This window comes from Eleutherodactylus coqui, chromosome 7 (genome assembly GCF_035609145.1).
Source record: "Eleutherodactylus coqui strain aEleCoq1 chromosome 7, aEleCoq1.hap1, whole genome shotgun sequence".
Taxonomy (NCBI): Eukaryota; Metazoa; Chordata; class Amphibia; order Anura; family Eleutherodactylidae; genus Eleutherodactylus; species Eleutherodactylus coqui.
In genome coordinates, this window is record NC_089843.1 from 141790926 (window position 1) to 141808930 (window position 18005).

Below are 18005 nucleotides of genomic sequence, written 5' to 3' on the forward strand. Positions count from 1 at the left end.
TGCGCTTCGAGCGGGGGATGCAGAAAACAAGCAGGGCCACTTGTCTTCTACATACAGCTGTTACCTGATCAGAGCACCCAGCTGTTATACAGCCGAGCGGGGGCGCTTATCTTCTGCATCCAGCTGTTCTCTCCTCGGAGCACCCGGATGTTATACAGCCGAGCGCTCCGATTGGGGTATGAAGAACACAGCTGGACAGCTGTGTTCTTCATACCCCGCCTGTCTTCAGGGAGCGGGTTACAGCTGAAACAATAGTATCAGCTGTATACCGCTGTAAATTCCTGATAAGGCTCATCATTGTCTTTCAGAACGATCAGCGATTCCCTAACGAAAACTGCACGATGTCAGTGCAGTTACACACAGCAATTATTGCTCAAAAGATGGCTTTGAACAATTTTTGAGCGAAAATCGTTGTCTAAATCAGCCTTAATTATTTATTCCTCTGCTCATTCTGATGTGGTATGGCTTTAAGTGCAAATTAATCACACCATATCTGTGCCTTGTTATATGTATGTGTGTAACATATATATAATACAAAGATGCATGATGTTATAGCGAGCTTTTGAACCTACACAGCCTATTACCTTCTATTGTTGATCCACAGCAGACTACCCTATAAGCTTTTGGTGAGTGTATAATGTAGATATGTACTTTTAAAATTTAATATGAGAGTTTTTCAATACATAATAGTTGCTCGGTATGGACTAATCATGACTTTCATGTGTTCCTTGAAGCCCGGTATAATGCACAGTGTATTCCTCTTAGATTGTTGAACTTTTTAATTTTGAGGCGCTGCGGTAAGCTTCTGCATATTATATGTAACATATTGTGCTCTTATCATAGAACGGTCTCTATCATTTACAGGCACTTCTTAGAGAAAAGCAAAAGGAGGAAGAAATTCAAACTATGAAACAAGCAATTGCCAAGATAATTCAAGAAGCTGCAGCAAGAACACGCAAAGAGGTAGAGGCGTCTTAACCAATATGTATGACTTGCAGTGCTGACTTATATGTGCTTTCAGGGAACAGTAACGGTATATTCTCTCCATACTGAAACATGCTGAAGTCATCCATCCAGGGATACTCTTTGTATTCTTCACATCACATCAGAATCCTAGCTCTAGGACCTTTCATAAGTGGTGAAATACTCTATAAGCCCCACTGGTGACAAAAACGGAGAGTTTTCTCTGTGTAGCCTTGCAGAATGTGACCCCATTCACACTGACAGATGATGTAGCATTTTTGAATGATCATCTTTGCATAGTCTATAGTAGCTAAGTAGCTACTTAAGAGTTATGCAGACAGAGTGGGACACTGCCGCTATCACTCGGCAAACAATACAGCTGTTTTGGATAAGCAAACAGCTGTATTATTCTCCGCGATTACAGCTCGCATCCCGCTGTGAACTACCAGCGGGACGCGAGCTGAAAGAATCTCACCAGCACTGTCAACTGTGATAACAGCCTGCACCGCTGCTAAGAGTTCATCGCTCAATTCAAGAAAACTGCATTTAGACGCAACAGTTATTGCTCAAAAGACGTCTTTGAGCAAGAATGGTTGGCTCCAAATGCATCTTATGTTGGCCTTGTAGAAATAGTAGGTGATAACTAAGCACCATTAGAATTTTCTTAAATACAGTATATGTTGTACCGATAATATAGCCTAATGTGAGGAATGTTATAATTAAGTGTAATGAAAATGTGCCATACACTATAATGGTTTTAAAGGCTCTGCACTGACACCTGAAATCAAGCGGATAGGACTCCTTTCTTAATAGCTGCAAAGATCCACATCAATTGCTATATCACCCCCACCAATATCTTTTAACGTGTCTGTCAGAAGACAGGATTTTATGTACATTTTTTTTTTCTTTCACTTTTTTGTCTTGTATGGTTATTTTTGCAAATTACATGCACATACATTAGTGCTGCGCTTGACACTTGGGAAAGAGAATATGTCTGCTCTGACAGCATGCTTATGTTAAAGGACAGCTTGGGAGATGGCGTATTCCTCGATCATTCATTCTACCCTTGACCTACAGTATATGCAATTTAAAGAAACTATGTACCGTAAAGCCCTGCTTTAAATGATGATGCATATGATTAGAAAGATTTTCTTGTTTTTTTTGTGCTTAAACTGTGAATCACACTGTCTTGTTACAAATGAACAGTTCACAATAGTAATATACAGCCATGAAATGGCGAGATACTTCTTCTATCATTCTCTGAGCAGTCCATGAGCTCGGCTTTCAGAAGGTCATCTGCGTTGTTGTAACCGATGTACCTTATAATCATAATGAAACAAAGATTTACCCAAATTCCTTGGAGATGGGAACTTTGCGAGTGTGCAGATTCTAATGTCTGCAGCCATCTCATTAAATATTAAAGCTACAAAGTATTGCGAAATAGTCTGGCAGTGATTAGAAAAGTTCATTTTAGATTTTTTTTGCAGGACAAATATCTTTAAAATTAGTCCATTTTCCTGTAGTGATGCCACGAGACGCTAAAGCTGTAAATTGTACAGAATCAGCAATTGAAAAGTGAATAGCGCATTTTATTTCATTCATTATTTATATACTGTTATAGTCTATAAGTGCGGAAATTAAAAATGCTGTTTTCCCCATTATTATCATAGGATGTAAAAGTAGAACATTTTGACTAGTTAGAGTAGAAGGAAGTGCTGACTCTGGAACGCTGCGGCTAATAATTCATTTATGCATTCTGAAGACAAAGCCATTTAGGGAGTAGCGGCATGCTCGAGAAGTACATGAGGAAATATGAAGGCCCTTTCTATGGAAGAACTTTTTAAACCTCCAACAATTGTTGATTTGAAAAGTCATGTTTTTCAACATCGGGCTCCAAATGGCAGCCAAAATGGTTTCTAATGTGACCAAGATTTTGCAAATGGTCCAATTTTTCAGTCTTCTCAAAGTTTGTGATTTGGTCCTGCCGCTGCTTACCATTACTGTTAATGTCCAGCCTTATTTCTGTGTAGTATTATCAGTGTTCCTGCACAGCTCCAGTGTACTTTTCATTTGTAATCCGTTACTTCTATGCATTCGTATTGCAGCATATATCCATCTGTATATTGACCATGTTCTCACCACTAACCTGTCATAGTTCTCCAGTATCTTTAGTGCGCTCCTTACAACCTGTTCTGTATATACAGCTTATTCTTCCCTCACCGGTCGCCCCCCTGTGCTGCCCTCCCTCACCGGTCGCCCCCCTGTGCTGCCCTCCCTCACCGGTCGTCCCCCTGTGCTGCCCTCCCTCACCGGTCGTCCCCCTGTGCTGCCCTCCCTCACCGATCGCCCCCCTGTGCTGCCCTCCCTCACCGGTCGCCCCTACTGTGCTGCCCTCCCTCACCGGTCGCCCCTACTGTGCTGCCCTCCCTCACCGGTCGCCCCTACTGTGCTGCCCTCCCTCACCGGTCGCCCCTACTGTGCTGCCCTCCCTCACCGGTCGCCCCTACTGTGCTGCCCTCCCTCACCGGTCGCCCCTACTGTGCTGCCCTCCCTCACCGGTCGCCCCTACTGTGCTGCCCTCCCTCACCGGTCGCCCCTACTGTGCTGCCCTCCCTCACCGGTCGCCCCTACTGTGCTGCCCTCCCTCACCGGTCGCCCCTACTGTGCTGCCCTCCCTCACCGGTCGCCCCTACTGTGCTGCCCTCCCTCACCGGTCGCCCCTACTGTGCTGCCCTCCCTCACCGGTCGCCCCTACTGTGCTGCCCTCCCTCACCGGTCGCCCCTACTGTGCTGCCCTCCCTCACCGGTCGCCCCTACTGTGCTGCCCTCCCTCACCGGTCGCCCCTACTGTGCTGCCCTCCCTCACCGGTCGCCCCTACTGTGCTGCCCTCCCTCACCGGTCGCCCCTACTGTGCTGCCCTCCCTCACCGGTCGCCCCTACTGTGCTGCCCTCCCTCACCGGTCGCCCCTACTGTGCTGCCCTCCCTCACCGGTCGCCCCTACTGTGCTGCCCTCCCTCACCGGTCGCCCCTACTGTGCTGCCCTCCCTCACCGGTCGCCCCTACTGTGCTGCCCTCCCTCACCGGTCGCCCCTACTGTGCTGCCCTCCCTCACCGGTCGCCCCTACTGTGCTGCCCTCCCTCACCGGTCGCCCCTACTGTGCTGCCCTCCCTCACCGGTCGCCCCTACTGTGCTGCCCTCCCTCACCGGTCGCCCCTACTGTGCTGCCCTCCCTCACCGGTCGCCCCTACTGTGCTGCCCTCCCTCACCGGTCGCCCCTACTGTGCTGCCCTCCCTCACCGGTCGCCCCTACTGTGCTGCCCTCCCTCACCGGTCGCCCCTACTGTGCTGCCCTCCCTCACCGGTCGCCCCTACTGTGCTGCCCTCCCTCACCGGTCGCCCCCCTGTGCTGCCCTCTCTCACCGGTCGCCCCCTCTGTGCTGCCCTCCCTCACTGGTTGCCCCGATATTTTTTTAAAACTCCTTCTTCTCTTGGGGAATCCGCGGCCCGTCCACAATGTCAATTTCAGACAGGCGCCAGGTCGGACGGCTTCCATTAACTTCAATGGAAGCCATCCGTGCGGAATTCACAGGAAAATGGAGCACCCTGAGATTTTTTTTTTCTTTTCATCCACGAGTGGAAACCACAATTGGTTTCCGCTCATGTATATGAAGAATCATTTTTTGCATTGCATGCTATGGGCGGTATTTGCTGCAGAATCCAGAGGCAGTGGCCCACTTCAGATTCCGCAATTTAAATCCGCCCGTGTGCATTCACCCTTATTGCTGATGATTTGGAGGCTCCTGTCACACAGTTACAATGAAGGAGATGATAGTTTAGCCTTCTGACTGTACACTTGTGGGCTGTAGTTAATTTAGATGTATATAGAAGGTAATAATAATAAGTGTCCTCCCAGCAGGTAGAGATGGTACAGCTTCTAGTTGCTCATGTAATGAAGTAGACTTATACTTATGTACTTATTGTCTGTATTAAGGTGAATATAGACGGTAATGATAATTCCACTGTCTTCCCAGGAGGCAGAAATGGTACTAGCTCTAGATGGTCATGTTATGCTGTACTAATGCATCATCGGATTTGACCGCACAGAATAGTGACAGAGAAAGCAGGCAGAAATTTCTGCATCAAGATGGTGCATGATAAGTATCAGACAGAAGGCTGCACTGCATAACCATGGCAGCATAATACAGAGGAGACATCCAGAGTGTGATAGGCAATAAGGTGATGGGCATGATGGAAAAATGTGTTTTCACTAGTATGGCCATTTAATTATATTAAGCAAATCAGCCATTAATAATTACTTTGTTAAAAGAAAATAATGGAAATACAAGTTTTTTGGGGTTTTTTTCTTTTAACATGGCGAACAAGGTGAGGCAGATGTAGCCTATGATAGACTACTGTGGTTAGTAGCCCAAACATATATTATTAGATTATCATTTCTTCTACGCAGTAGATGGAAATAAATACAGTTCCCAGCTAATGTGTGACATTTGCTTAGTAAAGACAGAAAATGGGTCTGTTTTCAACTTTTCTATAAAACTTTTCACTGCCTTTAGTGGTCAAGCATTTTACAGACCGAAGTCTGTGATATATTTTGGCAGTTTCCAAAGACCACCCATCTTGCAGATGCTTCTATTTAAAGCTGAAATCGCTCCTCCGTAGTGCAAACTAATATGGCCTAATTTGCCCACATAGTAGATCTGTTAATTGTTTCAATTTACATATCTAGAGGACATTGATATGGCCTGTACACCTATCCACAACCTACGAGTATACCTAATATACCAGACTAATAGCACTCTAATGGGTATATACATTTTGCAGGTTTAGTACCAGGAAAATTAAAGCATTTTCTCTTCTGTTTACATAGTGTCTTCTTTTCCTTCTTGTTTTTCTTATTAATAATATAATCCTTTTTAATCCCTTTATCTGGGTTTAAACGCAAAAAAAATATTTGTACATAACCATTTAATAAAAAGCCTGTGTTAAACAACAAAATGGAATTTAGAGATATATATGCTGCTTAAGAGAAAATATGCAAATAAGTGATTTCATTGCACGGACAACTCTTCAAGGTACATTGAAGACTACTGGGCTATCACGGAACTTGCATTCTGCAGTCTTGTTACTAAACAGTGTATGGAATCAGTTCAGAAGTCAGTATGTGCTATATAAAATGTCACATCAGCAAAATACCTGGTTTCCCGGAAAATAAGCCATACCCCAAACATAAGCCCTAGGTGGATTACATTTAAAAAATGGAATACATTAACTAGCAGGCTCGGTCCAGGTCCTTCCCGCTGCTCTCCAGAGCCCCGACGTGGTTCCCACAGTCCTCGCCCGGCCACACAACATCACTTCCTTGTTACAGGATTCATAAATCCCGCCTCCACAAACCAGTGGCTGTGATTGGTTATTCGAGTGCTGCAGTGATTGGCTGAGCAGCGCTCGAAAAACCAATCACAGCCATTGTTTCAAGGATGTCGGATTTATGAATTGGCTGAGCCACGTAAACAGGAAGTGATCCTGTGTGGCCGGTCGAGGACTGCGGGAAGCACTTCGGGGCTCTGGAGAGCAGCCAGCGGGACCTGGACAGAGCCTGCTAGGTAAGTAAAAGAAGACATTCCCCAAAAATAATATATTTTCAGGGAAACGCTATATTATTTATATCTATCTATCTCATATCTATCTATATATAATATAAAGAATACTGTACAGAGACTGCTGCCCTGATGCTGGTCAGCAGTGTTTCTCGACTGTAGTGCCCCCAACAGGTTAGGATTTAGGGATATCCTTATTGGGAGAACACTTAGAGCAGTTTCGGAGACACTGAGAATAGTTACCTCACCTGTGTAAGTCTATGGAGATCCTGAATACATGACCTGTTGGAGATAGAGTTGAAAAACATTGCTATACATTAGTATCACATCAGCAACATGGAGGAAATAGCAATGGAGATGCTGTCTGTCCATTGTTGTGCCCACATTCTTTTACTACCTTCACCCGAGAACCCACATCAGGTCAGCAAGGATGGAGGTTTGTCTGGATGGCATCCCACCACCTAAGTCAATCTATATATATAAAATTGAATGTATGTCTGTCTGCGTGTCTGTCTGTCTGTTTGTCCTTTATGCGCTACTACACCATTCATCCGATCGCCATGAAACTTTGGGAAGTTGTTGAGTACACTCCTGGGAAGATTATAGGCATAGTACATTTATGCTACGATAAATGGCGCGCGTGCGTGCGTCGTCGACAGTTACGACCCCCCCCCCCCACATAGATCGTTCGATTTCCATCATTGCCACTAATTCTCTCACTTCCCGATGCTGTAGAAACATGAAATTTGGCACGAGCATTGATTATGTCATAAATAGGAAAAGCTAATGGGTCCCAACTCGATTATTCAATTCTAAGCGCCAAAGAATTAGCGTCCAAATTTTACGTACGGAATCTAATTTTCTCGCTTCCCAATGTCATAGAAACTTGAAATTTGGCACGGGCATTGAATATGTCATAAATAGGAAAAGCTAATGGGTCCCAACTCGATTATTCAATTCCATGCGCCAAAGAATTAGCGTCCAAATTTTACGTACAGAATCTAATTTTCTCACATAGAAACTTGAAATTTGCACGGGCATTGAATATGTCATAAATAGAAAACGCTAATGGGTCCCAACTCGATTATTCAATTCTATGCGCAAAAGAATTAGCGTGCAAATTTTACGTACGGAATGTAATTTTCTCACATAAAAACATTAAATTTGGCACGAGCATTGATTATGTCATAAATAGTAAAAGTTAATGGGTCCCAACTCCATTATTTAATTCTATGCGCAAAAGAATTAGCGTCCAAATTTTACGTACGGAATCTAATTTTCTCACATTCCTGTGTCACATAAACGGGAAATTTGGCACCGGCATTGATTATGTCATAAATAGGAAAAGCTAATGGGTCCCAACTCCATTATTCAATTCTATGTGCAAAAGAATTAGCGTCCAAATTTTACATACGGAATGTAATTTTCTCACATAGAAACTTGAAATTTGGCACGGGCATTGAATATGTCATAAATAGGAAAAGTTAATGGGTCCCAAGTCGATTATTCAATTCTAAGCGCAAAACAATTAGCGTCCACATTTTACGTACGGAATCTAATTTTCTCACTTCCTGATATATATAAATGAATGTCTGTCTGTCTGTCCTTTATGCATTACTACACCATTCATCCAATTGCCATGAGACTATGGGAAGTTGCTGAGTACACTCCTGGGAAGATTATAGGCATAGTACAACTATCCTACGATAGGTGAGGTGCGTGCGAGCATCGTCGACAGTTATGCCCCCCAGACAAAGATTGTTTGATTTCCATGTCAAGCACGAAAGCAAAAGGCATTACGAGCAACGGGATGAGTGTTCAACTACAAAATGATGCATCCGCCGAACGGTTCGCAAGACAATTGCTGGATATTGAGAATGCTGAGGTAAAATGAAAGCTGTGCTGTGATTGGTTGCTATTTTTTATACTGCTGAGGTAACATGAAAGCTGTGCTGTGATTGGTTGCAATTTCTTATACTGCTGAGGTTGCATGAAAGCTGCGCTGCGATTCGTTGTTATATATTATACCACTAAGGTAACATGAAAGCTGCGCTGTGATTGGTTGCTATATATAATACCGCAGAGGTAACATGAAAGCTGCGCTGTGATTGGTTGCTATTTTTTATATTGCTGAGGCAGAATAAAAGTTGCGCTGTGATTGGTTGTTATTTCTCTTACTGCTCAGGTAACATGAAAGCTGCGCTGTGATTGGTTGTTATATATTATACCACTGAGGTAACATGAAAGCTGCGCTGTGATTGGTTGTTATCTAGATATATAAAAACGAATGAATGTATGTCTGTCTGTCTTCGCAGCAACGCGCGACGGGTAAACTAGTAATTTAATAAAATTCAGAAAAGCCTTCCAAGGGATCGGTTTAGGACACCAAGACACCACATTAGACATTCTACCCTATAATATCCATCCTGCCAGACAGTAGCTGAATGTTTGGTTGTCATCATTCCACTTGCCTTTTGCATTATCAGGTCTTTCCCTATGTATTATTACTTTGTAGTAGCTAGATGCCCTTCTATTACATAGTTGTGTGTGTGTATATATAAAGTAATGTCTTGTAGGTCTAAAACGCTTTCACATTTTCTGTTTCAGGTAGAGAATGCCAAAAAGTTGCACAATGTAAAGATTTCACAGTTGACTAGCAACATCTCAGTGCTACAAAGGGTATGTACAGTACTTGCTTACTAGATGTGTTGTCTGTATTTAAATGGTCACTAAGTTTTCAAACAACTGATAACATGTGACAACATGTGATAACTAGCAAAAGTGCAAGTCGCTTACCAAAATTACCTAAAAAGACATTACTGTGCTGGAAAATCCCTTTAAAGTGATAGCCTGCAGGCGTCTCCCATTCCTATAATTTGCTGTCCACTACCTGTTGTCAAGTGAAGTGAAGTCCGTCCCCATTTAGGGCCCTTTTACACACAGCAATTATTCAAAAAATCATTGGATCAAGCAAATCGGAACGATGATTGTTCAATGTAAACATGGACAACGGCTGAACGACAGACAAGAATTTGTTTCTTCCTCATTGTCCTATGAAAGACTGTACGATATACGAATGAACACACAACAGCTTATTCTGAAAAGTCACCTGAAGCAACAGGTATGCTTTAAGAGGTTGTCCAGGATTTAAAGGGGTTGATCTCTATAGAATTAATAGTAAAACGTTGGTAGGAAATCAGTTTATTAATAACTTACTAATGCCATCTTTATTGCTGCAGTGCTGATTTCTACCCCCTCTTGCTGGCCACCCCCTCATCCTGTCCTGACTACTCCTCTGTCCTTCAGATGGCTGAATGTGGAGGGGCATGTCACCATAGAGGTCACTCAGCCCCCTCCACTTCGCCTGCGTGCCAACTATTGGGCCTCATGTCTACAAGCGGATTTGATTTGCGGAATCTGCGGTCGGCACATGCACTGAAGATCTGCAGTTCAAGCTGCCCATAGGAAAGCATGCAGCATCCGCACCTCCATGCACACATGTAGATTTGTTTTGCGTATTTTTTGTACAGAAAAGAAATCGCAGTATGCTCCATTTTACCGTGGTTGGGCTCCATTGATGTCTATAGAAGCGAGCGACCCGCAATGCATTGGTAATTCAATTGCGGATTTGTAGGCAGATACCTCTCTGGTTGCTTGGAGACCAAGCAGGGAGGAGGGAAAAGGCAGTCTCTTTGGGCTTGTGATTTTTTTTTTTATTCCGCCTGGAAAAAAAAATTGCATCCGTGATCGCCAGCAAGTATTTAAAAATCATTTTTGCACTGACTCGCAGGTATTGCGCTGCGAAAATCCACGTGCAGAATCCATGCATGCTTTGGACATGAGGCCTTACTTTGGAGGAAGCTGGGTGACCTCTATGGACTCATGTCCCTCCATATGCAACCATGTTCTGACCGGAGGAGCAGTCAGGATGGGACAAGGATGGGGGGAGACTTCGATAACTGCAGAAAAGAGCGATACAGAATACATTAGTAACTTACTAATAAGCAGTGTTTAATATAAATTGTAAAGTGACCGACTCCGTTAAGAAATAAAGCCTGTTATTTATTGTATGTGTTGTCCACATGAAATGCCAAACCCAATTCATGGATTAGGAAGCATTCGCACAGCATTTCTCACTGCACTGCAGGATTCAGTTAAGGGGGTTACAAAACTGGTGCTAGAAATAGCACTTTGACGGAACCCCTGAATGGGAATGAATGAAACCATTCACCGTTGGCATTGAAATGGACCCTACTTTGCTTTCCTTTTGAAAGGGTTTCCATTCGTTTACGCTCTGTTTGGAGTATAGAATTATGTTATTGTCTAGGGTGGAAACAAAGGGAGGCTTTGTGAAAAGGACACTAAAGTAGTGTTCATATCAGTCATGACAGTGTTCAGGGGCGTATCTAAAGGCTTAGGGTACAAAAGTTCAGCTGCCCCCCCCCCCCCCCCGGGCCCTTATTTCCCCATCGCCCCGTACCTATGCCTGAGAGCCAATGTCCACGTGCGAATTTTATTTATAAAATCCGCATGTGGCCTCCGCACAGGAGATCTGTGTGTCTTGCTGCCCATAGGGAGGAGGTGAGTGTAATGTATTTTCCCTCTCCATGTCCGTGGGCATGCACGGATTTCACTGCGGGATTCAGCAGTGAAATCCATGCGTGCAAGTGCGCATGAGGCCTAAGAGAGAGCGATGGATAGATACATAGATGGATAGATACATAGATATGAGAGAGAGATTTGAGAGAGAGATTTGAGAGAGAGATTTGAGAGAGAGATTTGAGAGAGAGATTTGAGAGAGAGATTTGAGAGAGAGATTTGAGAGAGAGATTTGAGAGAGAGATTTGAGAGAGAGATTTGAGAGAGAGATTTGAGAGAGAGATTTGAGAGAGAGATTTGAGAGAGAGATTTGAGAGAGAGATTTGAGAGAGAGATTTGAGAGAGAGATTTGAGAGAGAGATTTGAGAGAGAGATTTGAGAGAGAGATTTGAGAGAGAGATTTGAGAGAGAGATTTGAGAGAGAGATTTGAGAGAGAGATTTGAGAGAGAGATTTGAGAGAGAGATTTGAGAGAGAGATTTGAGAGAGAGATTTGAGAGAGAGATTTGAGAGAGAGATTTGAGAGAGAGATTTGAGAGAGAGATTTGAGAGAGAGATTTGAGAGAGAGATTTGAGAGAGAGATTTGAGAGAGAGATTTGAGAGAGAGATTTGGGAGAGAGATTTGGGAGAGAGATTTGGGAGAGAGATTTGGGAGAGAGATTTGGGAGAGAGATTTGGGAGAGAGATTTGGGAGAGAGATTTGGGAGAGAGATTTGGGAGAGAGATTTGGGAGAGAGATTTGGGAGAGAGATTTGGGAGAGAGATTTGGGAGAGAGATTTGGGAGAGAGATTTGGGAGAGAGATTTGGGAGAGAGATTTGGGAGAGAGATTTGGGAGAGAGATATGGGAGAGAGAGAGAGATATGAGAGAGAGAGAGAGATATGAGAGAGAGAGAGATATGAGAGAGAGAGAGAGATGAGAGAGAGAGAGATATGAGAGAGAGAGAGATATGAGAGAGAGAGAGAGATGAGAGAGAGAGAGGGATTTGAGAGAGAGAGATGGATAGATAGATATGAGAGATATGAGAGAGAGAGATATGAGAGAGAGAGATATGAGAGAGAGAGATATGAGAGAGAGAGATATGAGAGAGAGAGATATGAGAGAGAGAGATATGAGAGAGAGAGGTATGAGAGAGAGAGGTATGAGAGAGAGAAAGAGAGGTATGAGAGAGAGAGAGGTATGAGAGAGAGAGAGAGGTATGAGAGAGAGGTATGAGAGATGAGAGAGAGAGATGGATAGATAGATATGAGAGAGAGAGAGAGGTATGAGAGAGAGAGAGAGAGAGAGAGAGGTATGAGAGAGAGAGAGAGGTATGAGAGAGAGAGAGAGAGAGGTATGAGAGAGAGAGAGAGGTATGAGAGAGAGAGAGAGAGGTATGAGAGAGAGAGAGAGAGAGAGGTATGAGAGAGAGAGAGAGAGAGGTATGAGAGAGAGAGAGAGGTATGAGAGAGATGAGAGAGGTATGAGAGATGAGAGAGAGAGAGATATGAGAGAGAGAGATATGAGAGAGAGAGATATGAGAGAGAGAGAGAGAGAGAGGTGAGAGAGAGAGGTGAGAGAGAGAGGTGAGAGAGAGAGAGAGGTGAGAGAGAGAGGTGAGAGAGAGAGATGAGAGAGAGAGATGAGAGAGAGAGATGAGAGAGAGAGATGAGAGAGAGAGATGAGAGAGGGGGATTTGAGAGAGAGAGATGGATAGATAGATATGAGAGAGAGAAAGATATGAGAGAGAGAGATATGAGAGAGAGAGATATGAGAGAGAGAGAGATGAGAGAGAGAGAGAGAGGTATGAGAGAGAGAGAGAGAGGTATGAGAGAGAGAGAGAGAGGTATGAGAGAGAGAGAGAGGTATGAGAGAGAGAGAGGTATGAGAGAGAGAGAGGTATGAGAGAGAGAGAGAGAGAGGTATGAGAGAGAGAGGTATGAGAGAGAGAGAGGTATGAGAGAGAGAGAGAGAGAGGTATGAGAGAGGGGGATTTGAGAGAGAGATGGATAGATAGATATGAGAGAGAGAGAGAGAGATAGATAGATTTGATTGCTTGATAGATATGATAGAGATAGATAGGGCAGAGATAGATAGGGCAGAGATAGATAGGGCAGAGATAGATAGGGCAGAGATAGATAGGGCAGAGATAGATAGGGCAGAGATAGATAGGGCAGAGATAGATAGGGCAGAGATAGATAGGGCAGAGATAGATAGGGCAGAGATAGATAGGGCAGAGATAGATAGGGCAGAGATAGATAGATAGATACAAGAGAGAGAGATAGAAGATAGATAGGTAGATAGAAGAGAGAGATAGATAGAAGAGAGAAAGATAGGAGATAGATAGAAGAGAGAAAGATAGGAGATAGATAGAAGAGAGAAAGATAGGAGATAGATAGAAGAGAGAAAGATAGGAGATAGATAGAAGAGAGAAAGATAGGAGATAGATAGAAGAGAGAAAGATAGGAGATAGATAGAAGAGAGAAAGATAGGAGATAGATAGAAGAGAGAAAGATAGGAGATAGATAGAAGAGAGAAAGATAGGAGATAGATAGAAGAGAGAAACATAGGAGATAGATAGAAGAGAGAAACATAGGAGATAGATAGAAGAGAGAAAGATAGGAGATAGATAGAAGAGAGAAAGATAGGAGATAGATAGAAGAGAGAAACAAAGGAGATAGATAGAAGAGAGAAACATAGGAGATAGATAGAAGAGAGATAGATAGGAGATAGATAGAAGAGAGATAGATAGGAGATAGATAGAAGAGAGATAGATAGGAGATAGATAGAAGAGAGAAAGATAGGAGATAGATAGAAGAGAGAAACATAGGAGATAGATAGAAGAGAGAAACATAGGAGATAGATAGAAGAGAGAAACATAGGAGATAGATAGAACAGAGAAAGATAGGAGATAGATAGAAGAGAGAAAGATAGGAGATAGATAGAAGAGAGAAAGATAGGAGATAGATAGAAGAGAGAAAGATAGGAGATAGATAGAAGAGAGAAAGATAGGAGATAGATAGAACAGAGAAAGATAGGAGATAGATAGAACAGAGAAAGATAGGAGATAGATAGATATGAGATAGACAGATAGATAGATATGAGATAGATAGACAGATAGATAGATATGAGATAGATAGACAAATAGATATGAAAAGAGAAATAGATATATAGACAGACACATAGAAAGACATACAGTCAAGCGATCAAGCAGATGGATGGATAGATAGATAGATAGATAGATACCCCAGTGCCCGGACTGCTTCTCTGGTGAGGAGAGCAGCTGTACAGTGTCAACAGGAGGGAAGCAGCAGGGAGATGACATCATCATCTCTGCTCCACTCAATGCTGTGCTGTGCCATGAGTCTGTGTCTGTGTCCTCTCTGCTCCTCCCCCCCCCTCCTCTTCCCCTGTCCTCTCTCCAAGTCCTTCCTCCTCCCTTCTCCTACTTTTGTCTCTGGCTTGTGCTGTCGGCCGGACCGCACTAAGCACGCGGCTGCTGACAGTGCGAAGTGAAAGTGTATGGTGGAGGGCGGCCTCTGCGCCCCCTCAAGCGCAGGGCCGGATCGCCGTTGCGACCCTGGCAACCCCTGCCAGTATGCCTATGACAGTGTTGGCTTCTGTTTGGGGGTTCTATCACAGTGCTGTTTTTGGCACTTGTGACGTAACACCTTAACATAATCCTACAGCGTAATGAAAAATGCTGGGGAAACACTCCCCCAGCGGGGCACTGTTTGTCAGAAAGACATTAATTTTTCTAATCTTGGACAACTCCTTTGAGTAAGAACATTTATACATGCATCTGTTGGGTTGCTTTGAGTTGAAGCTTTTTGCCCTCAAATGTTACAAGTCTGTGAATGTTTTCCAACTTTTGTCTGGTAATTGTATTTATTTTATATTTTCAGCTCTACTATAGAGTCGCATTGCAAATCCTATAAATGACTTTTGAAATTGGCAAACGTCCTATTTAAATTAAGTGTGATTAACAGTACATTATGTTTTTCTAAATGGTGGCATAGTGGACTTCAAGGCAAGCGGAATTATTCTATAGACAGAGAAAGCCCTTATAATTCAGTACCATTTTGTGCTCATTAAATGCAAATAGTAGCATTTAACACTTAAGGGATAATTTGAGATCTGTGGATGAATGTCTCTCTCTTTCTTTCCATTCGCTAGGGTGTGAATACAGCGAGACCATTAAGAATTCTACAAGATATCATTTTTCTTTCAGCTTCCAAAAATCTCTACAAGTGAATTAAAAAAAAAAAAGCTGGAATTAAAAAAAGCCATTACTAATGAATCTAAAGTTTTATTAGCTGTTACTATGTAGCCCAGAGTAGCAAACATAATCACATTTGTTGTAGGCTATAATACAGAGCCATATTTGCCTCCGCTAAGATAACACAACACTTCTATTTACTTAGCGTTCATTTACTTCGAGGAAAACCAAAGATTCCCCCGCTGTGGTCTTGCTCAGCATTTTAAATTGCTCTCTTGAAATATATTTATTTCCAACTATATATGTAATTTGCACAGTGTCCGGTAAAAGCATAATTCATAAGCCCATCAATACAAATAGTGTGACGATTAAAGGGGTTGTCTCGAGGAAGCAGTGAATTTTTTTTTTTTGCCCAGTCCCCCTAATTAAGCATACATTACTAAGCCCCCCTGTAAATGACTTTTCTAGCTGGTTTGTACTTACAGTTCCAGCGTTTCAGCAACTTATAAAAATTTTCCCAAGATGGCCGCCGGCTTTTTTCCCGTCGCTTGCTGTAGCCCGACGTGCGCGCTCCCGAGACGCTACCAGCTCTGTCTCCCTGACAACCAGACGCCCCGCAGCCGCCGACCGGACCCACCGCAGCCGCCGACCACGGCACATAGTCACTCACCGCCAGGCAGCAGGTAACCGGCGCTAGACCCCTGACAACAGACGAAGGCCCCCCCGGCAAAGCGGCAGCCCCCCCTGGCAAAGCGGCAGCCCCCCCGACCCAGCGGCAGCCCCCCCGGCAAAGCGGCAGCCCCCCCCCCCCCCGGCCCAGCGGTAGCCCCCCCCCGGCAAACCGGCAGCCCCCCCCCCGGCAAAGCGGCAGCCCCCCCCCGGCCCATCACTTACCTGGGCGGCAGGACGGCGGGACAGCTGGGCGGCTTCTCGGGGCGGCTGGGCGGCTTCTCGGGACGGCTGGGCGGCTCAAGTTTCTGCACCTTCCTCTAAGAGAGGATGGTACAGAATGGCCGCTCCAGCGCGCTCCCGAGAAGTGACAGCTCGTCTGCGCATGCGCAGAAGAGCTGTAGCGGCTAGCAGGCTGAAGCGGCTCGTGCTCAGAGCAGAAGACCGGACTGCGCAAGCGCATCTAAAAAAGCAAGCTGCCAGCGAATTTAGACGGAACCATGGAGACGAGGACGCTAGCAACGGAGCAGGTAAGTGAATAACTTCTGTATGGCTCATATTTAATGCACGATGTATATTACAAAGTGCATTAATATGGCCATACAGAAGTGTATAACCCCACTTGATTTCGCGAGACAACCCCTTTAAGGCTTTGCCATTCTGAAAATATCACACTATGTAAAGGCTGGGTAATACTCAATGAGAATATTGGTGTAAGGTTTCCTCTCTTAGATCCATATCCATTTCCACTGTTATATTTGGCTTATTCAATTAAATATTTATAGAGAGACTTGATGAAATTGTATATATAGTATCTGCTTTGGCCCATTCTGCATATTGCCACTTTGATTACTCACATTTTTTTTCAACATTCCTGCCCCCTTTTTGATTGATCATATAACCATAACCTGATGTATAATCAATACTATGTAGTTAAATTAGTTATTTGAAGATAATATAAATATTAAAAAGCCACTCCAGTAAAAACCTATTTTTCTATCACTGCACGCCTAATTATTGCCTGTCACATTCTAGAGGTCTCCTACGTATATTGCAGTCACTTCCATGTAGCACAGCCTCCTGTCTAATGCTTATCAGGCACAATCTTGAATTTAAAATTCCTCCCTACTTTGTCTTTCACTATTTTATGCTATCAATCCCATGATGCATCAGCACAACATCACATGTACAGCTAGAGACTGTACCATCTCTGCCTGCAGGGAGAACATTGCCATTATATTTTGTATTTTATATTCACCTGAATAAGCTGCATACCCAAACTATATAGTCAGGAGACTGAGTTATGATATAGTTCATTATAAGGATGGCTTCACATGAGCGTACTTCGCAGCATGACACGCGCATATTATGCACACCACCAATTGCTCTCGGGCTACATTCACACAAGCATGAAATAACAAATGTGGTGGCTCAGTCGTTAGCACTGCTGCCTTGCAGTGCCTCTAGTTGTAGGTTCAAATCTGACCAAGGGTGATGGCTGTATGGAGTTTTTCAAAGTTGATGTTATCCTAGGTGACGTTCGAAGTTAGGACCCTAGCATTGCAAGGCAACAGTACTAACCACTGAGTGACATTCATGGAAGAGCCACCACCACCAAAACACATTATCTTCAAGTTCCTCCGCCTCCCATTGAGTACAATATAATAAAAAAAATAGGACCCATCCGTATTTCATTTCCTAAACTGAAAATAAAAACGCATCAGTCTGCGCTTTTGATGCAGTGTAAAAAATTGAACGATGACGGAAAATACAGAAAAAGATTAAAACTGAAGACCTTCCGCTTCAATACATTTCTATGGACTTGAAAACGGAAGTGTTTTTTTTTCCGTTTCGCTGTTTCCACGACAGAACAGTAAAACTCAAATGGAACCGCTATAGAAAAGTAAATGTTATGTGGGTCTGAATACCCAGATTTTCTGTGTATTTTTCCACTTTGT

General features: G+C 43.6%; 1 protein-coding gene across 3 annotated transcripts in view; it reads left to right on the plus strand.

Moving 5' to 3' along the window:
- Window positions 1-18005, plus strand: part of SCLT1 (sodium channel and clathrin linker 1) — a 148568-nt gene that overhangs the window by 87866 nt on the left and 42697 nt on the right. For all 3 annotated transcript variants that reach the window (XM_066573748.1, XM_066573749.1, XM_066573750.1), the window contains 2 exons: window positions 865-963; window positions 9189-9260. In XM_066573748.1, the coding sequence (XP_066429845.1) occupies window positions 865-963; window positions 9189-9260 (171 nt within the window). The remainder of the gene's footprint in view (window positions 1-864; window positions 964-9188; window positions 9261-18005) is intronic.